This window comes from Arachis ipaensis, chromosome B7, assembly GCF_059453495.1.
Source record: "Arachis ipaensis isolate K30076 ecotype BB chromosome B7, ASM5945349v1, whole genome shotgun sequence".
NCBI lineage: Eukaryota > Viridiplantae > Streptophyta > Magnoliopsida > Fabales > Fabaceae > Arachis > Arachis ipaensis.
Genome location: NC_142442.1, coordinates 8,967,941 through 8,985,793, shown reverse-complemented (window position 1 = coordinate 8,985,793; position 17,853 = coordinate 8,967,941). Strand labels below are relative to the sequence as shown.

General features: G+C 32.4%; 3 protein-coding genes and 1 pseudogene across 6 annotated transcripts in view; 2 read left to right on the top strand and 2 right to left on the bottom strand.

Moving 5' to 3' along the window:
• Nucleotides 1-1,596: 1,596 nt before the first annotated feature.
• The window catches only part of LOC107609903 (protein P21 pseudogene), a 133,720-nt pseudogene continuing 117,463 nt past the window's right edge, over nt 1,597-17,853 (bottom strand). The window contains exon 4 of the transcript XR_015892085.1: nt 1,597-1,671. The product of XR_015892085.1 is annotated as a protein P21 pseudogene (transcript). The remainder of the gene's footprint in view (nt 1,672-17,853) is intronic.
• LOC107608814 (copper transport protein ATX1) lies at nt 10,288-11,396 on the top strand. Its single transcript, XM_016310548.3, has 3 exons — nt 10,288-10,554; nt 10,677-10,752; nt 10,970-11,396. The coding sequence occupies exons 1-3, from the start codon at nt 10,402-10,404 to the stop codon at nt 11,116-11,118; spliced, it is 378 nt and encodes a 125-aa protein (XP_016166034.1). The 5' UTR covers nt 10,288-10,401; the 3' UTR covers nt 11,119-11,396.
• Nucleotides 11,173-15,988, top strand: ATCAN2 (Ca(2+)-dependent nuclease family protein). Of its 3 annotated transcripts, XM_088493236.1 has the most exons (10): nt 11,173-11,311; nt 13,360-13,534; nt 14,035-14,090; nt 14,220-14,334; nt 14,446-14,556; nt 14,716-14,903; nt 14,998-15,054; nt 15,134-15,293; nt 15,467-15,535; nt 15,621-15,988. In XM_088493236.1, the coding sequence occupies exons 2-10, from the start codon at nt 13,385-13,387 to the stop codon at nt 15,717-15,719; spliced, it is 1,005 nt and encodes a 334-aa protein (XP_088349362.1). In that variant the 5' UTR covers nt 11,173-11,311; nt 13,360-13,384; the 3' UTR covers nt 15,720-15,988. The 3 variants fall into 3 exon arrangements, with proteins under 3 accessions (XP_088349362.1, XP_088349363.1, XP_016166032.1); XM_088493237.1 differs by lacking the exon at nt 13,360-13,534; XM_016310546.3 differs by lacking the exon at nt 11,173-11,311 and having other exon boundaries at nt 13,073-13,534.
• Nucleotides 15,930-17,786, bottom strand: LOC107608813 (uncharacterized). Its single transcript, XM_016310547.3, has 3 exons — nt 17,061-17,786; nt 16,351-16,420; nt 15,930-16,274 (listed from the first exon to the last, which is right to left on the bottom strand). Exons 1-3 carry the CDS (start codon nt 17,394-17,396, stop codon nt 16,222-16,224), a joined length of 459 nt encoding a protein of 152 aa, XP_016166033.1. The 5' UTR covers nt 17,397-17,786; the 3' UTR covers nt 15,930-16,221.

Genomic DNA, 17,853 nt, shown 5'->3' with positions numbered 1-17,853 from the left:
CTTTACAATAACTAGTACTTGAACCTAATGCAAACCCAAAATATCAAAGTCGTTTTCAATGTCAATTGTGGGCAACAATTGTGGTGAAACAGGTCACTCCATCTGTCACGATGAGCTGAAAAAAATTTGACTTTTATTCACAAAAGTCTCATTCAGTGTGACGTGTAATAAAGTGGCTTTGGCACTCTCCTAATTATTAATTTTAAGCCGTGCAAATATAATTATCTTGCGTATTTATCACTATGTTGCCGGTCGCAAGAATAATGATGGCAAGTTAAGAAAAACTGTCCTGTATCAAACAAAAGTTTGCCACCAATTATACACTTATTTATATCAATTTATGTATAAATATATATGTAATTATATTTTATACTAATAATTTATTTTAATAATTAATTATAGTGTACACGTAATATAATTTATTTATAATAGATAAATATTCCCATGATGAAAATAAGTATTAAAAAGTGGAGATGTTTAATTTAGAAATAAGCTGGTGAAGGATATCAAATTCCATAAAAACTGTTTCCTTCTATACAAATTTAGTTATGCCAGCAGCATCAATGTTTCATAGTTAAAATGGAGAGTAAATGTAAAAATAAAATAAAATAATCCTTTTGACCTAAATATAGATTTTGACAAAAATATCTTTTTAAATATGGTAATGAGAAAAACTTCTAAAAAAATGTTTTATTTAACAAAACTAACAGATATACTTGGCCAAATCTTAATTTATTTAGCCAGCGATTAATATTTTATGAAATTATAATTTAATTCTATTACAATTTCTGCTATATTCGTCTCCATATTCATCTAGTTAGAGTTAAATTAATAATTTCTTAAAACGTTAATGGTTGATTGAATAAGTTAAGGATTAAAAATAGCATATACATTTTATCAAAAAGACTATATTCTTTTAGGATCATTTTATTGTTTTAATTTTTTAATGAAAATTTTGTCAAAACATATATTTTTAGAGATTAAAATAATTATTTATTGAAAAAATATTTTTTCTAATAATTTTTTGCTTGAAATTTTTACTGTAATGGTTAGTTACAGAATTATTTTTATAAGTTATTTAAATAAAAACTCTCAACACAGAAATACTCTCTAAAGCTAAACTAAAAACCACATAAATAATCTTTAAATAAAAAAACCTTCTCCTAAGAGACCTTTATTTGTTCAGAAGATTAATGGCACCCTACTTTGGTCAGGATAGAAAAATATATTTGTATTCTAGGGGTGTATATAGTCTGCCTCAGCTCAAACTCTAATACTTTTGGTACTAATTTGGTGTGATTTTATTAGATAAGGATTTTAAAAATAGATCTAGTTATTATTTAGAGTCGGGTCCGGATCGAGTCCAGGCCCAGAAGAATTCGGCTTCACTCGATCCATGTGTTATAAATTAATTTTATAAAAAATATATATATGTTTTAAATTAATTTTAATATTATGTTATATTAATTATAAACTTATTAATTTGTTTTTAATCACACTTGTTGAATTAGAAAATAAATAAAAAAAAAGCATAAAATTAGAATTTATTGACAAATTAAAATTCAAATATGGATATTAACTTCTCGATAACAAATATACTTTTTTTTTTTTTTTTTATAAATAAGTGCATCATAATTTTTTGATATAAAGTTTATCAAAATCCAGACTTCACTGGTTATACTTGATTTTAGTGTGATACAAAAATAGTAAGATTTCCTCAAATTTAGAATCAAATAAAATCTCAAAAATAAAAACAGTTATTATTTAATTTACAGTCAAATTCGGATGAAAATAACCCAATTTTACCTAGCCAATATACACTCCTAGTGTATACTGTATAAGCCAAAGAAGGGTCATTTCAAGGTACAATCTTATATGCATAAAAATTAAAAAACCTTTTGGTGTTCAAATATCTTGAATAATATAAATTATTTGGGACTGTATCCTGCCAATTAGTTTAATCGTGAAAGAGACCTGTTTCTGATCTTAGTATTTTTCTATTTATATTGTCCCTTTCAATATGAACTTAGTAGGTTAATAGACTCGTCACTACTCTCCAGTGTATAGATTGAAGACCAACATATGAAATGATTTTCAATAAACTCAGTATTTCATTAAAAAATAGAATTATATTAGTGTATTAATCCAATTTTTTATTTATTAAACATATAGAATAACACCAAATGTAAGGTTAACTTAAATGGTAAAAATATTTTGTACTTTAATTATGAAATTTTAGGGTTAAGTTATAGAAATAATAAAAAAATATTTTTTAAATAAATTATATGATAAATGATATTTAAAAAAATTAGGTTATTATCTATCTTGAGAAACTTCATTTTAATTTTATATCTATTAATGATTGATCAATATCCTTAAATCAATTTTGATCCACCTTTCTAAATAACACTTAAATGATGAAGTCACATATTATTTATCACTAGCTTTAAAAATATATTTGCATCTATTATACGGAAACGTTCTATATCATCATCATCGTGATCAAGTTTTGTGAAATAATTCAAGACATGGATATTGTTTATTTTCCACTCACCTTCGACACTTTATAACCTATTAAAATGTTAATATGCTAACTTTTTTAACAGGTTAATACACAAAGTGATTCCTGAACTTGCAGTCGAGCTTCAATGTCGTTTATGAACTTAAAATTATTCTAAATTTGTCCCTGAATTTAAATAACCGTCGTTCCTAAATACTTTTTGATGACGAAATGATTAGGTGGTTGGATGGAAGCCACGCTGAAAGCTACGCTGCACTGGTAAAATGTCGCCATTTTATTTTTGGCGCCCAAATAGAACATAAACAACATCTTTTAGGGTATTTTGAGGGGTTTTAACTCCAACATGTTAAAATCCTCTAAAAATACCTCAAACGATGTCATTTATGTTCTATTTGAACGCAAAAAATGAAACGACGATGTTTTACCAGTCCAGCGTGGCTTCCGTCCAACCACATCATTATTCCGTTACCAAAAAATATCTCAGGGACGACCATTATTAAGTTAAGGGACAAATTTGGAACATTTTTAAGTTCAGCGACGACATTGAAGCTCGACTGCAAGTTCAGGACCACTTTGAGTATTAACTTTTTTTTTTACTTTGGACCACCTGTAAATCTTCATTTGTAAGTCATTCTTATTTGGTTGAGTCAAATGTAACGAGAAATGAAGTTGTTTAGATAGTATATTGAACTTTCTAATTTCTAATTTTCAAGTCCCTTTCTTTCTTTGAAATCACAAACCTAGAGACAAAAAAACCCTAACCTACTACTGCCGCAAGCAGTGACACATTGCCGCCATTCATTCATCTAGCTTCCCTCGTGCTCGGCTCCGTCATCTTCATCTGCTCAGCCACGCTTTTGCTGCTGTTTGTCGCACTCAAGAGCTTCGGTCCTCGTCTGTCGTGTTGCTCCAAGTCTCTAACCCGTTTTCTCATTCACCAATGGTGTGATCGTCGTCTGGTCTTCGTCTGCTCGCTGTCATCTAGTTGTCATCGTGCTCGCCTTCATTTGGTTGCCATCGTCCGTCGCGCTCAACCACTCTCCGTCATACTCTGCGCAGACTACTCAGATCAAAAGTCAGTGCTCACTGCTTGTTCTTTGGTTTTTTATGCTCTGCTCATAAATTATATTGATTATTGAATGTTTTATATTTTTATTGAATGATTACTTGATTATTAATTAGCTCTGGCTTCTCTATTATGTTGCTGTTCTGTGTTGGAGAACTCTGGTCGTAGATTTTGGGGCTGCGTCTATTTTGAGGTATGTTATTTTTTTTTTCAATTGAGCTATTTGTGTGGTGGATTGAAGGGTGATAATGGTGGGTTTGTTCAGGTTCAACAAGGGTGCAATTTCTTTCATTGGGTAGACCCAAAGGCAAAAGTGGAACATTCATAAATTGCAAGAATGAGGAGAAAAGTTTCGCCTCTGAAATTAAGAATGAAAGTTGCAGAGTGGAAGTTGAAAGTCATTACTGTGTTGGGGTTTATTGGGTGGGTTGGCTTTGTTTATTTGTTGTTGCAGAAAATTTTGAAAATAAGGCTACCGTGTGTAATTTCATTGAATTTTGGCTGAACAGTATGTTGGAGTCTGGATGAAGTATGCTGTTTTGGTTTAGAATTTATTGTGGATTTTGTTATTTTAAGTGTGTACTTAGAATTAGATGGGTAAATTGGATTAGGATTTATTGTTTAGATTGGTCTCCTATTTCACTTAAGCTAAATTCTATTTCAGGTATGTATGAATGACAATTATGTACAATGGTTGGCTTTTGAAATAAGATCAGAATTTCAGTTTGGCAATTAGATGAGTTTTGTTATTTTGTTTTGCATAATTTTCCTATTATAAGTCTGCTAATAAATGAACAATTCCATAACAAAATTATAAACAACAAACTAAATAACATCAACATAGTAAATATCATAATAATATACCAAATGAACATAGTTTTTCACAAGAAACTAAATCCCAATAGGACAAATGGTCCAAGCCAATAATGCAGAACAACATTGAGTAACCCAAAACCAAAATATCACCAGCATGCAAATAATCCAGAATAAAATAGAACTGACAACACTTGCTTGACATTACTAAAATTCAATACTAACTTAACCCAAAATAAGACCACATGCATTTTATCTAAATATCAAAATATTCTTTAATCGTCCAAATTTCTTAAAGTCGGCTCCATTTTCTTGGAGGCAACTTTGCCATCGACCTCAGTTTCTGTGGAGAAACATGAGGTGCTCTAAAGTTTCTCATAGAGAATTATGCATGTTTTTCAATTGGTTGGCTTGAAGTCTGTCTCATTGCATGTTTATATTGGTGTGGTGGTTGTGTTAAGGATGTGGTAGGAGTTGGCTGAGATGCTAGAAGGGATGTGGTGTTTGATTGTGATTACGAAGGAGCTGACTTCTTGGACTGTGAGGATGAAGTGTTCTGACTTCTTGGGCTGTGAAGATGAAAAAGGTGTTGACTTCTTGAGTTGTGGTGCTGCTTGGGCTGAAGAGTTGGGTTTAGTTATTCTTTTAGGCCTATCTCTGGACCTTTTGGACTGTGATGCAGAGTTGGACTGGGGGTGAAGAGTTAGGCTGTTGAAGAAGTTTTTTTCTTCACACCTATCTTAGTAGTGGATTGTGAAGATGCAGTCTTCCTTTCTCCCTTGGCAGCTTGAGGATGTAAGTTGGTGCTTGTAGTCTACTTCTTTCCCTGTTTAAGCTTCTTTGATGATTGGGCCTAACAGATATATACAAATTAAGTTTATAGCAAATATAAGACAAGTTGTGAAAAATTAAAAAAATTAGCGTAAAGACAAGTTGTGAAAAATTAAAAAATCAGCATATCTCTTCAATAGGTTCAGGGCATTTCCCCTTCTTGTGTCCAGTTGTACCACATCTTGAGCATCTTTGGATCTGCCCCCTCATTGACAAGTGAGTATGGTTGTTCTGTTCTTCTTTTCCAGCAGCTGTTCTTCTCTTTTTACCGGTTGGTGACTAGGCCTTCTAAAAGGTGGTGGCATAACATTACCATATTATGTCGTCTCCCAGAGATCAGGTCCATTCAATTGGTGTATGACTGACTCGTAGCACTTCAAGTATGCTTCTTTCTTATAGCAGTCAGCCACAAATGCTTCCATGTTAAGTCTCTTGAAGTTGATGCAACTAACAGCATGTGCACAAGGTATGTCCTCATCTGCTACCTTCTACATGAACACTCATGAGTACTTATATCCATAACAAACTTTTCAATACCATTAACTACCTCATATTTTTTAGCTGCAGACTAACACTGCCACCACTCCCCAGCTGACCTAGACCTTATCTCTAATCTTAGTCTAATCCTAGGTAAGATAGTCCCTAAATAGTTCTGAACCAGCTCTCTGTTTTGTTCCCACCTAGTCACTAACTTAACCCTAATCTCCTCCAACATTATAATTATAGGCTTCTCTCTAGCATCTACTATAGCAGAATTAAAACTCTTAGACATGTTGTTAACTAGTGTATCTACTTTAGAATAAAAGGTGAACCTAGATCTAGACTAATATCTAGGTGCAATAGCAATTAAGTGGCGAAAAGCTTCTTGATTCACAGATTTAAATTTTGCCATGTACTTCCTATTCTTTCCGGTGAGTCGCCTTAGCACACTTCCACATCATTTGCTTCAAACCCAATCCTGAAAATTTTTTTTTCTGAAGTTGTTGTATAAATGTCTCACATACAATAAGTTGTCTACACCTGGTATCACATCTTGGGATGCTGGCATAGGTGATATTTTACATGATATAGTTAGTCATAAATTAAAAATTAAATCATAATGTATTGTACTTAACAATTTAAATGTACAGATGCTATTAGTGAACTGGACTTACTTTCCATTGGTCAGACATGAATGTTGATCTTCCTATCTTCTCAATCCCGATGTCAGATGCAAAATGATTCAAGAACCAAATCCATAAGTTCTTGGTCTCGGCCTCTACAACCGCATATGCAATTGGTAGCATTTGGTCATTAGGGTCCCACCCTATTGCAATAAGCAGTTGTCCACCCTGAAGTGTCTTCAGAAAGTGAGTTAAGCCCCACTTTGGTCTTTGAGATTGGTGAGTTGCATTGATTTAGTCTTTGACTTTTCAATTGCTACAATTTGGTCCCCCCCAGATTTAAAAAAGTGCACCAATGTAGTCCTTCATGTATTTTTCGTCATCGGAACTCAATACCGTTAGTGACGTAACTCAAGTCTTACCACGCTAGACATATTAAAACAACGTCGTACCTATTTTGACGCTAAAGAAGGCATTAAACGACGCCATTTAAGGGTTATGACAAGGAACTTGGTTATGACAAGATTGTTCAAACCCTCAAACGACGTAGTTTAATGCCTTTTTTAGCGTCAAAATGCATACGATATCGTTTTAATATGTCCAGCATGACAAGGCTTGAGTCACGTCACTAACGGTGTTGAGTTCCGGTGACGGAAAATACATGAGAGACTATATTAATACACTTTTTTGAATCTGAGAGACCAAATTGTAGCAATTGAAAAGTCAGGGACTAAATCAGTACAACTCGCCAATCTCAGGAACTAAAGTGGGGCTTAACTCTCAAAAAGCATTCATCCAGACCAATGAATGGCCTGTAATGCTGAAAGCTCTGCTTGTATGCTTTCAAGCATACATAGATCCTCTGGAAGATGCAATAATGGGTCATGGATGAGGTTTGCACTTCATTAGCAAAATTAGAGGACCTTTGCACTTGTATATGGACAGAGGAGCCTGGATTTTCCCTCAACAGCTCATGACTATAGTAATATATTCTCTTATATTGCTCTCTGAATATTCCCTAAATTTCATCCAATGCAATCTGTTTTGTCCTAGAAGCCATTGATTTAGTCACAGTCAAGTTCCACTTTTTCAGAGGTTTGGAAACTAACTCATTTATCTTCAATTTAGAATTTGATTCAACCTTCTTTTTAAATGCCTTGCCAAGTCATTTGGAGTGTAAAATTCTCACTCTATGTGCCTGTGTACATGTGTGCTTCAAATTCGTACTTCTAAGCTGTTAAGTATCCTTTTTTTTTATTTTGGCAACATATAGCCAAAAAGGACAGTCATCAGAACAAACTGCCCCTACCCTCTTAAGATCACACTTTTTGAATGTAATGGCTCTAGCAGTCTGTACAGCATATGCAGTGACAATGTCCTTGTTATTCTCCCAAGATGCATACAGTGTCCCAACTTTTCACTTATATTGCTTCATGTGTTTTTGTACCCTGTGAACTGGATACATCACTCCCTTATGGTCTGACTCTGACCTCTCATTTTCACCATCCTTATCAGCCCAGCTCCAACCTCGTGGTCGAATTCTAATTCATCACTATCTGCTCCTTCATCATCTTCAAAATTCTCATTTGCCACACCTTTCTTCTTTGCTGCCCTATATTTATCAACCATGACATTCACATCCTCAAACCCACTAATATCAGGATCAAGTTCATCTTCACTGTCGGTGAAGTGCAAATCATTTATACTGTCATCTTTCTCTTCAGATGGTTGATAATCTGAATTGAGACTATCACTATCACATCCACCAATATTAACAAACTCAGGTTCGTGATGCTCATCCTCATCACTATCACTAAACTCTGCCCCAGTATCATCAGCTGGTTCAGTTTGCTTTTTCCCTACCTCATTAGATTTATCGACTATAACAACCACATTGCACTTTCCTGATGCAGCTGCTGACCATCCTCAGCCTGTTCTCCATCATACACTACCACCTCATGTTCCTCACTTTTATCACCAACCCCTTGATTCTCCTAACATCAATGTAGCCAGCTTCAGGAAACACATCCTCCTCCTCAACCTTGTGCACAACATACAACTCTACATGTTCTCTTAATTAAGATATTTTATACATGGCAATCGAATCTGCATCATCTTGAAACAACTTTAGATTATCCTCCACATTTTCATCTATAGGATCCTTGAACCACAATGCTGAAATACTCCCTTCAAGGTAACCAAACTGCTTTAACTCTGCATAAGCTTCAAACAAAGACCACCGATCACAGTCAATATGTTTTATAACTGTTATTTCTCCTCTCACATACTGTAATGGCCCTTTATCATAACTAAACCATACTTCATGATAGAACTTTAGTTTAAGATATCCCATCCTCTTCTCCAATACCCTATTAGTAAACAACTATCAGAACACATTACTAAATTAGAAGAGAAAAAAAACATACACATACATCCCTATTTCATAGAGATATTAATCCCTAGTGCACTACAAACACATTTGGTCTCCATTCAATCATCAACAAAAACTGCAACCTAAACCCTCAAATCTGAAACTAACTACTAGGAGGAGAGATACCATAGTCAATAAAAGGAGAAAAATCATACCTACGTCAACTTTGCGATTACTGGCGAACTAACTGTTCAAGACCCTTCCTTCGAACAAATCGCATTCACCTGCTCTCTTTTCTCCAAGAATAGCCTTCATCGTTTCCGATTTTGGGTTAGGGCATGAAGCATTTATATTAGTTTCTGAAACATTGTGGTTAATGTTTTGAGGGTTTAGAGACAAATGAACATATGAAGTATTTCGTGCGAAATCATAAAAAGTAAAATGGGTATGTTTGTCGTTTTAGAAAATATTTTATTTGAAAAAACGATTTTAATACCAAATAAAACGTTGAGGACAATTTTAAATAAAAAATAAAATTATGGATGATTTTGATTTTGACCCTAAACTTTAAAAATCAAAACAGTACTTATCCCTAATAATTATTATTTAGTTAGAGAGTTGCACAAATACACTTACAGGTAATGTGTGTAATCACTTGTCAATCTTATAGTTTATTTGGGCTTGTTGAACTGTATGTTTTGCTATTTATATATATATATATATATATATATATATATATATATATATATATAAAAAGATGCATTAAATTTTTTCTAATTCACTTTATGTAATAGATGGAAGATAAATCTTATATCAATTCATTTCATAATAGAATGATATAAAATTAAAAATGGTAAAATTAAAATTGATATACTGTTAATAATATTTTTATTAAAACTACGTTTATTTAAATTTTTTTTCTACTTTCACCCTCTTATCAAATTTAAATTTTATTTTTTTATTCTCTTTTTCTTTCTCCTCAAATTTTGGGAGAGGAGTTTGAAGGGAAAAAAGAAGGAAGTAAAAAAATAAAATTTAAGTTTATTGAAAGGATGAAATTAAGAAAAAAAATTGAGCAAACGTAATTTTAATAAAAATATTATTAATAATACATTAATTTTATTAAATATTAGTAAAAAATTTGACAATAAAATAATATTAATATCATTTTAAACATTTTAAGATAAAAATAAGACGATTAAATATTAAAGATCAAAATAAAATTCTCCTCAAACGTGTGAAGACGAAAATAGTACTTTATCTAAATTAAACATATGCACAGTACACCTTATCTAATAGCAGACGTTCCTAATTAAATTGTTAATAAATATATCATTGGGTTGACTTTTAAAAGATTGTTAATACTAATAATAATAATAATAAAACAAAGCTGAAAAGAAAATGAACGGTGATCATGAGATATCATAGTATATCCCAGAAAAAATTAATATTTTATGTGAAAGATTAAAAAAAAAAAAAAAAACAGGTGTCAGGTATCTAATGAAAGCTCAGTTGGGTGTTGATGACAAAACTCGGCAGGTTCATGGTGGTTGCCAACTTGCTGAATGAGTGGATTCCAATTACTCCCAAATCAATAACAACTAGGAATAAAGTTTTCATCAGCTTTTCAATTTGTTCACACAAAAGTAAAGGATGCCATAATCCAATTACAGAATCTAATTCCATCTTCGCCTACATGCAATGTTCCTTATTTCTATATAAATCTTTTTGTTCAATCTCACAATCTGTTCAATACATTAAAAACAAACTTGCTCCTTTATTGAAGGCCTTTGCAGAAGAAAAGAAACATTTGTTACTAATTTTCTCCTCAGAAGTCAGAATGACCAATGTAAGAGTCTAAGAACCAATGTCACATCCATAAGCAATTATTGGATCATTTAGTTTAGTTTTCAACAGAGGACTTTGATCAGTATTACTTATTTTTCTTTCTTTTTTTCTTTTTTGGTTCAGTTGGTAGAAGTAAAGGTTGGTTTGCACTGTGATGAATGTATCAAGAAAATTCTCAAGGCCATCAAGAAGATTGAAGGTAATTTCATTAATCCATTCATTCCCTAAGCTTATAGAACTACATAGTATGACTTCATTATAGAATAATTATCATATTAATAAATAAACCTTGGCTCTGAATCTACCATTTTACTTTAATTTCTAGTTAGTTAAGTTGTCTCTGGTTTCAACTTCACAATTACCCTTTGACAGCTTAATTTTGTTTCTTAAGTAATGTTGGAATCTTGGGTTTGCAGATATTGAAACTTATAATGTGGACAAGCAGCTAAACAAGGTCATTGTTACCGGTAATGTGACTACAGAAGAAGTGATTAGAGTTCTTCAAAAGAATGGCAAGAATGCAACACCTTGGGAACAAGATCTTCAACCTCAACCCAATTGCTGAATTCACAATCAATTCTCTTACTATTATTATTATTACAAGTTTTCTTTCCCCATAGAAACATAATATATAAACTATTCATGATCATCTATCTATATGAATTTGTAAAACCTACCCGATGAGGCGGAAGGTGCCGACGGCGTAGATGGCGACGGAGATTCCGGAGGTGTCGCTGGCGAGGAACTTGTCGTTCCAGGTAGGGTTGTGGAAGTTTTGTAATTCTTGTGACCTTTATTATTGTCATATATTTTATTTTAGGATAAAGTACTAGTTGTGTTAAATGTTTGGACTAATTTTTAATTTAGTTTCTAACATTTTAAACGTCTTATTTTAATTTAAAATTTTTTTAAATATATTTAATGTTGTCCCACCTTTAAATTTAGTATAAATAATTAGCGAAGTGACATGAACATTAGCAATATTTTTAATCAAGTCATATTTTTTTATTTTCATATGTTAAAAAAATATACATAACCAAAACTTTTTTTTATAACACTTTCTTTTTTCAATTTTTTTCCGTATAAAATATAAAACTCTAGTAATCAATCGTCAAAATTCTAAAATTTAAGAAAAATTATTTATATTAATGATTCGTTAAAAAATAAATTTTATTTACATACTGAAATCGAACGTTATTATATTTTTAATATATTAATATTTGTTCATATCAAATTTAATAATAGAATAATATTAAATTTATTAAAAAAATTTAAAATTAAAATAAAATATTTAAAATATTAAAAATAAACTTCAAATTTAATTCAAATATTAGAAACTAAAATAATACTTTACTCTCTATTTTAACTATGAAACATTGGTGGTGCTGGCATAACTAAATTTGTATAGAAGGAAACAGTTTTTACGAGATTTGATATCCTTCACCATTCACCAACTTATTTCTAAATTAAATATCATCTCCACTCTAATACTTATTAAGTAATTGGTAGGATACAGTTCGAAATAATTTATATTATTCAAGATATTTGAACACCAAAAGGTTTTTTATGCATATAAGATTGTACCTTGAAATGACCCTACTTTGGCTTATGCAGTATACACGTATGTTTTATTATTTTTCTATCCTGACCAAAGTAGGGTGCCATTAGTCTTCTGAAAAAATAAAGGTCTCTTAGGAGAGTCTTTTTTTTTTTTTTTTTAATTATTTGTGTGATTTTTAGTTTAGCTTTAGATAGTATTTCTGTTTTGAGTTTTTGCAAAATCGTTAAATAATTTGACTAAATTTTCATTTAATGGCTCTTAGTTATCAACTTCACGTGAAGTTTACGGTACTTTAATTTCCACCTTATTTAAATAACTTATAAAAATAATTCTATAACTAACAATTACAGTAAAAACATAAAAACTTCAAAAAAGATGTTAAAAAAATATTTTTTTTAGTAAATAACAATTTTAATATCTAAAAAGACATATTTTGACAAAATCTTTATGAAAAAATTAAAACAATAAAATGATCCTAAAAGAATACAGTCTATTTGACAAAATGTATATACTATTTAATTAATCGTTAACTTATTTAATCAACCATTAATTTTTTAAGAAATTATTAATTTAATTCTAACCAAATGAATATGGAGATGAAAATAGTAAAAATTGTAATAGAATTAAATTATAATTTCATAAAATATTAATCGTTGGCTAAATAAATTAAGATTCGATCAAATATATGTGTTATTTTTGTTAAATAAAACATTTTTTTAGTTGTTGTTCTCATTACCATATTTGAAAAGATATTTTTGTCAAAATCTATATCTAGGTCAAAGGGATTATTTTATTTTATTTTATTTTTTTACATTTTTATTGCAGTTTTTTTTTTTAATATAGGAGATATTTTTTGAAAATTCACCAAGGTTTTCACTTTCTGACGTCATAACGCAACATCTCACGCGCTTTCACGCTCCAAAACACAGCAAAAGTGTTGGGTGTTACCCAGAAATTTACGTTAAACCGTTGACATAGAAATCCCAACTCTCTAATATATAGTTAGCATCAGCAAATCAAAATGCTCCACGTGTCATTCTATTACATTTTTATTATCTTTTCCAATTGGCATGTGTTTCCTCTCCCCTGATTCCAGTAACCAGATTCGCCGCAACCCCTCTTAGATTTTCTCCTCTTCTGATCCCTTTTCCTTCCCTCTCTGCATTTTCTGCATCTAAAGTTTCGAACTTTGATCAATTCCCATAATTTGGTTCATCAATTTTCATACTTTATTAAAAAACAAAGATTGGGTTGAGCTTCAAATTCAACCATGGGAAATGCATTGAGGTTCCTGTGTGGGAAGTGCTTCGAGCCCTCAGCAGCTGATTCTGGATCACTTGGGCCACACGGTGTCTCCTCCGCCACCGTCGGCGTTTCGGCACTTGCCCATGATCTCTTTCAATTTGACATCACCTCTCAGGTAAATAATGCCACCCCGTACAACACCCTAATTTGGAACTAGGTTCATGTTTGAATAAGCTTGTTTTATGTTTAGAGCTGGTTGGTTATAGTGAGAAACTAAGAAATATTTCTTGAGATAGTTAGTTGTTGAAGCCAGAGAAAGCATGTTAGGATTATATGCTTGTTTGGTTTTGATTATTTAGTTACTTCTGCTCAAAGTATCTCAGAAAGTCAAGTTCTTTCTCTATTGAGAAGAACATAAAAAGAAACAGGTCTTAAGTACTTACCAACAAGATAATCAGAATTGGGAATTCATCTAAGCTCATGTGGAGCAATGAGCTAGCTTAGGTAAACTTGAACAATAAAGCTTGTAAACCGATATGAGTTGACTCGAGTTTTTCCAAATCTACAATGGCGCGGCGCACTCGAGGCCTAATTGTGTTATTTTCAGCTAATCTACGCCGGTTTTGTGAGATCTGTATTTTTTTTTTTAATATTTTCCTATTGTGTTTTGTTTAGGTCCCGGAAGGGCTGAGCAATCATGTTGTATCTTCTAAGAAGGCTCAGGCTAACTGGTATTAATCACATTCTTTACGCTGAGTTGATTACTGAATTGTTGACTTATTATTATGATTGTATATATATTAGTGCAGTTTCTGGTTTTTCTTCTTCTTTTTACAAATTTTTTGGACCTAAATTTGAAGGTATAGAAAGTTAGTAGATGCTTGGAGAGAATCAAAACCCCCTCCAAAGACACCTGAAGAAGCAGCTAGGCTTGTCATTCAGACCTTGAAGAGACACCAAAAAGCAGATGTTGAGGTTTGCATGTACTAATTACAAACTTGTGTTCCAGCAATGAATGTGTCTTTTGACATACAAAAGCAAATCTTAGAAAAAAATTGGGAAAAACTTATCTTGGTTTGTTTATAGGGATTACTGGCTTTCTATGGTCTTCCACTACCTCATACCCTTGTTGAAGTAGCTGCTCAACCCCCTACATCCTTGCCAGATGGAGTGAAATTTGAATTTCACACCTTGCCAGTAAGAGTAGTGTTTATGTTTGAATCTAATTTGGGTACATTTTTAGTGTATTTTATGCAGATATCCAAATCTATAGTATTATCATAACATTTAGAGTGATATGTGCAATCAAGCTTAAAATTTGGTAGTTGACATAATTTAATATCTCAATGGGACTAGGTTGATGCAAAAGCAGTGGCAGATGGTGATACTGTAACAGTGTATGTTAGCACAACAGACCCCAGGGAATCAGCATATGTCCCCGGCAACGTGCACGCAGCAGCAGTGCAAAGATCAGCAGCGCGTGCTCGGAGGAACTATGAACAAGCGGATGCACTTCACCAACAGATTATCGACTCAGGATATCGGTTGGTTTTTAGGAGTTTCCCAGTTCTAAATATCAAATGCTCCAAAAGCTACTTAGTTTTTGTTCAAATGGTTAGTAATTGTTGTCTTATTCAGGGTGATTGTTCATCAAAATGAGGAAGTCCTTGCTAAGAAGTACCGGATTCGACTAAGGTAATTAATGATCAAACTAACAAGACAAGAGTTTTGTTTCAGATTAGTAAGAATTCATTGGACTTGAAAATTCGTACAGGGGAATTGATGCTCCTGAAAGTGCAATGCCATATGGAAAGGAAGCTAAAAATGAACTAACAAAGATTGTTCAAGGAAAGTCTTTGAGGGTCCTTGTATATGGAGAAGATCGCTATGGTCGTTATGTCGGCGATCTCTACTGTAATGGCGTTTTTGTACAGGTAATTCGGTTTGTGCTTTCTCTCGATTTTTTGTTCATTTGTCACGGTCGCCTTTGGAAGATTCTTGAATCAATGCAATTAAATAAATAACGAAATACATGTTAGTTCAATTTAGCTCTATATAACATAGGATTGCTTTTGAGTTTCTCATTTTGCTTTTCTTTTATGATAAGGAAATGATGCTGAAGAAGGGTTTGGCATGGCACTACTCAGCCTATGACAAAAGACCAGAACTAGAAACAGTATGTGATATACTACTTTTTCTGGTTTCCTTCATTTCTTTGTCCCAAAGCTATATATCTAAACTTTATATTGCTCTTATTCTAGTGGGAAAAACAAGCAAGAGCAAAGCGAGTTGGATTATGGGCCTCAAAGAATCCAGAGAAGCCATGGGAATGGAGAAAGGACAAGAGAGAAGCTAGATAACATCATCAAAATGCCAAATGCAAAATAAAATTCTGCCTCTTCCATTCAATATAATGTGTCATTGTTGTAACTTGTAACAAATTACATGTATATGTAGCAGCTATTAACTTAACCAGAACCATTCTTTTTTGTATTTTTATTGAAGGCTTGGATGATAAAGTTAACAAAAACATGAACATTCTACACAATTTTTACAGAAGAGGTTGAAACATATGGAAGATTCACATACCATCAGGTATGAAAAAAATGACATTATATTTGATGTTTAAGTTTCTCTAACTCCTTGAAAATGAGCAGTACATGTGCTTACTACATATAGACACAAGAGAGATCATTGAAGTAGAACCTTGTTATTTTGATGCTATAATAAATATGTATAAACTATCATATAGTACATGTTACAGATTACAAAAATGAAATTACAAAATTGAAATTGAATCTGGTAACGGAGCATTAAAGTCTTATCATTACCCCTTACCCCTGTGGTAGTGAACTATGGGGATTACTTAGCATCGTTCTCCAGTCCATATGAATCTGAATCACTAGTTCTGTAACCTAAAATTCCATGAAGACGAGGAAAATTACGACACAGAATGCTGCAATCTATTAACCCATAAAAATCGAGTGTTACCTATATGCTTATCACATGCTTTCCAAACTGAATTCCGACTTCTAGCTGCTTTATCGATCCAAACATTTCCCTTTAAACCAAGTTCATCACAGCATATTAAGTAACCAGAAGTTCCAAAGCAGGGTAGTACAAAACAAATGGCACACAACAATCAAATCACCCATGGCTATGGATCTAGATTGCCAATTGAGCTAGACTCAGAAATCATATAATGTCAACACCAAACACCGAATACCAATCACAAATGGTGACTCGGACCTTCTAATTCTGAACAATATGCATTAGTTTCATTTCCAATCCCACACACTAAAAATGCTAACGTACAAAGACATTATAAAAAAGATAACTAATATATTAGTTTTTCTCTCTCCAACATTCACAAGCTAGGACTTTGTACTTCTGTCTATATCAAGTTATGTTTACATATCTCATGTAACAATAACATTTCTCACAAGGTGGAAACTCACAAGTTATGTTATGTGTATACCAGTGACTAAGACTAAATTGTTATATAACCATTTTCAATTATCAACTGCAAATGACTAAATTGCTATCTAACCATTTTTAACTATACACAAAGATAGATGACAATTTAGTCAAATTAACTAACAATTCTCAGATATGAAAATTTACAAAGACAACTGCACCTAGTCTGATCCTTCACAACTATGCTAACATAAAACACAAAGAAATGAACAAAAAAATGTAACCTTTTGAGGATCCTTGGGGACCCCATATCCACTGAAATACATCTGAGCAACAAGGAGCTGCATAGAGGTGTCACCAGCCTTTGCCTCCTTAAGGGTATCATGGAACCACCGATTGGTACAATCTGCGACCACACGGGACAGTGGCATCCGACATTGTTCCTCCGATGTTCCCATCTTACCATGTTTTAGAGAAGGGACAGCAACCGTGTTTGTTTGCATCCTTTGTGGTTGTTGCTTCTGTGCTGTCGCCGTCCTCCTCGCATTCCCATTCGCAGATGATGAAACGATGCGACACAACTCTTGGAACCTAACCGCAGAGAGAATTGATTTTCCCATATATGAAATGGATAAAAGTTTAGATTTTTGAAAAGCAAATGGTTGATAATGGATTGGATTTTTTTGGGTTTTGTTATTTTAATGTTAAAGTTTAGATCTTTGAGAAGTTAGCGATGGAAAATGTCTTGGGTTTTTTTTTTTCCCCTCTTTTATGGGTTTTGTTATTGGTGGTGGAATTAGAAAGGTGTGAGATTTTAAGGAAATGATAATGGAATTGGAAGAATAAAAGAATGGATCATAGATTGAGACATGGGGTTCAAGTTCAATTGCCAATGATCCTTGAATCAAGGGTGAAGGGTGCCCTTGGATTAAAACATAAAAAAAATATCTGTCTTTGTCTTTTTTTGTCATGAACAAATATCTAATTTAAACAAATATAATAGACCTTTCTGAAAAATTATATATGAAGAAGAATTTTGTGATGATTTTGTCAATATAATTTCTATTCTTTTTTTCT

What these genes read in the sequence shown, in the direction of transcription:
- LOC107608814 (XM_016310548.3), top strand. Translation starts at nt 10,402, where the DNA reads ATGCAATGTTCCTTATTTCTATATAAATCTTTTTGTTCAATCTCACAA. An exon ending in CAGAAGTCAGAATGACCAAT is followed by an intron (nt 10,555 to 10,676) that starts GTAAGAGTCTAA and finishes TTTTTGGTTCAG; the next exon opens with TTGGTAGAAGTAAAGGTTGG. An exon ending in GGCCATCAAGAAGATTGAAG is followed by an intron (nt 10,753 to 10,969) that starts GTAATTTCATTA and finishes TTGGGTTTGCAG; the next exon opens with ATATTGAAACTTATAATGTG.
- ATCAN2 (XM_088493236.1), top strand. Translation starts at nt 13,385, where the DNA reads ATGGGAAATGCATTGAGGTTCCTGTGTGGGAAGTGCTTCGAGCCCTCA. An exon ending in AATTTGACATCACCTCTCAG is followed by an intron (nt 13,535 to 14,034) that starts GTAAATAATGCC and finishes TGTTTTGTTTAG; the next exon opens with GTCCCGGAAGGGCTGAGCAA. An exon ending in GTAATGGCGTTTTTGTACAG is followed by an intron (nt 15,294 to 15,466) that starts GTAATTCGGTTT and finishes TTTTATGATAAG; the next exon opens with GAAATGATGCTGAAGAAGGG.
- LOC107608813 (XM_016310547.3), bottom strand. Translation starts at nt 17,396, where the DNA reads ATGGGAAAATCAATTCTCTCTGCGGTTAGGTTCCAAGAGTTGTGTCGC. An exon ending in TCCCCAAGGATCCTCAAAAG is followed by an intron (nt 16,421 to 17,060) that starts GTTACATTTTTT and finishes CTTGGTTTAAAG; the next exon opens with GGAAATGTTTGGATCGATAA. An exon ending in AGCATGTGATAAGCATATAG is followed by an intron (nt 16,275 to 16,350) that starts GTAACACTCGAT and finishes ATGGAATTTTAG; the next exon opens with GTTACAGAACTAGTGATTCA.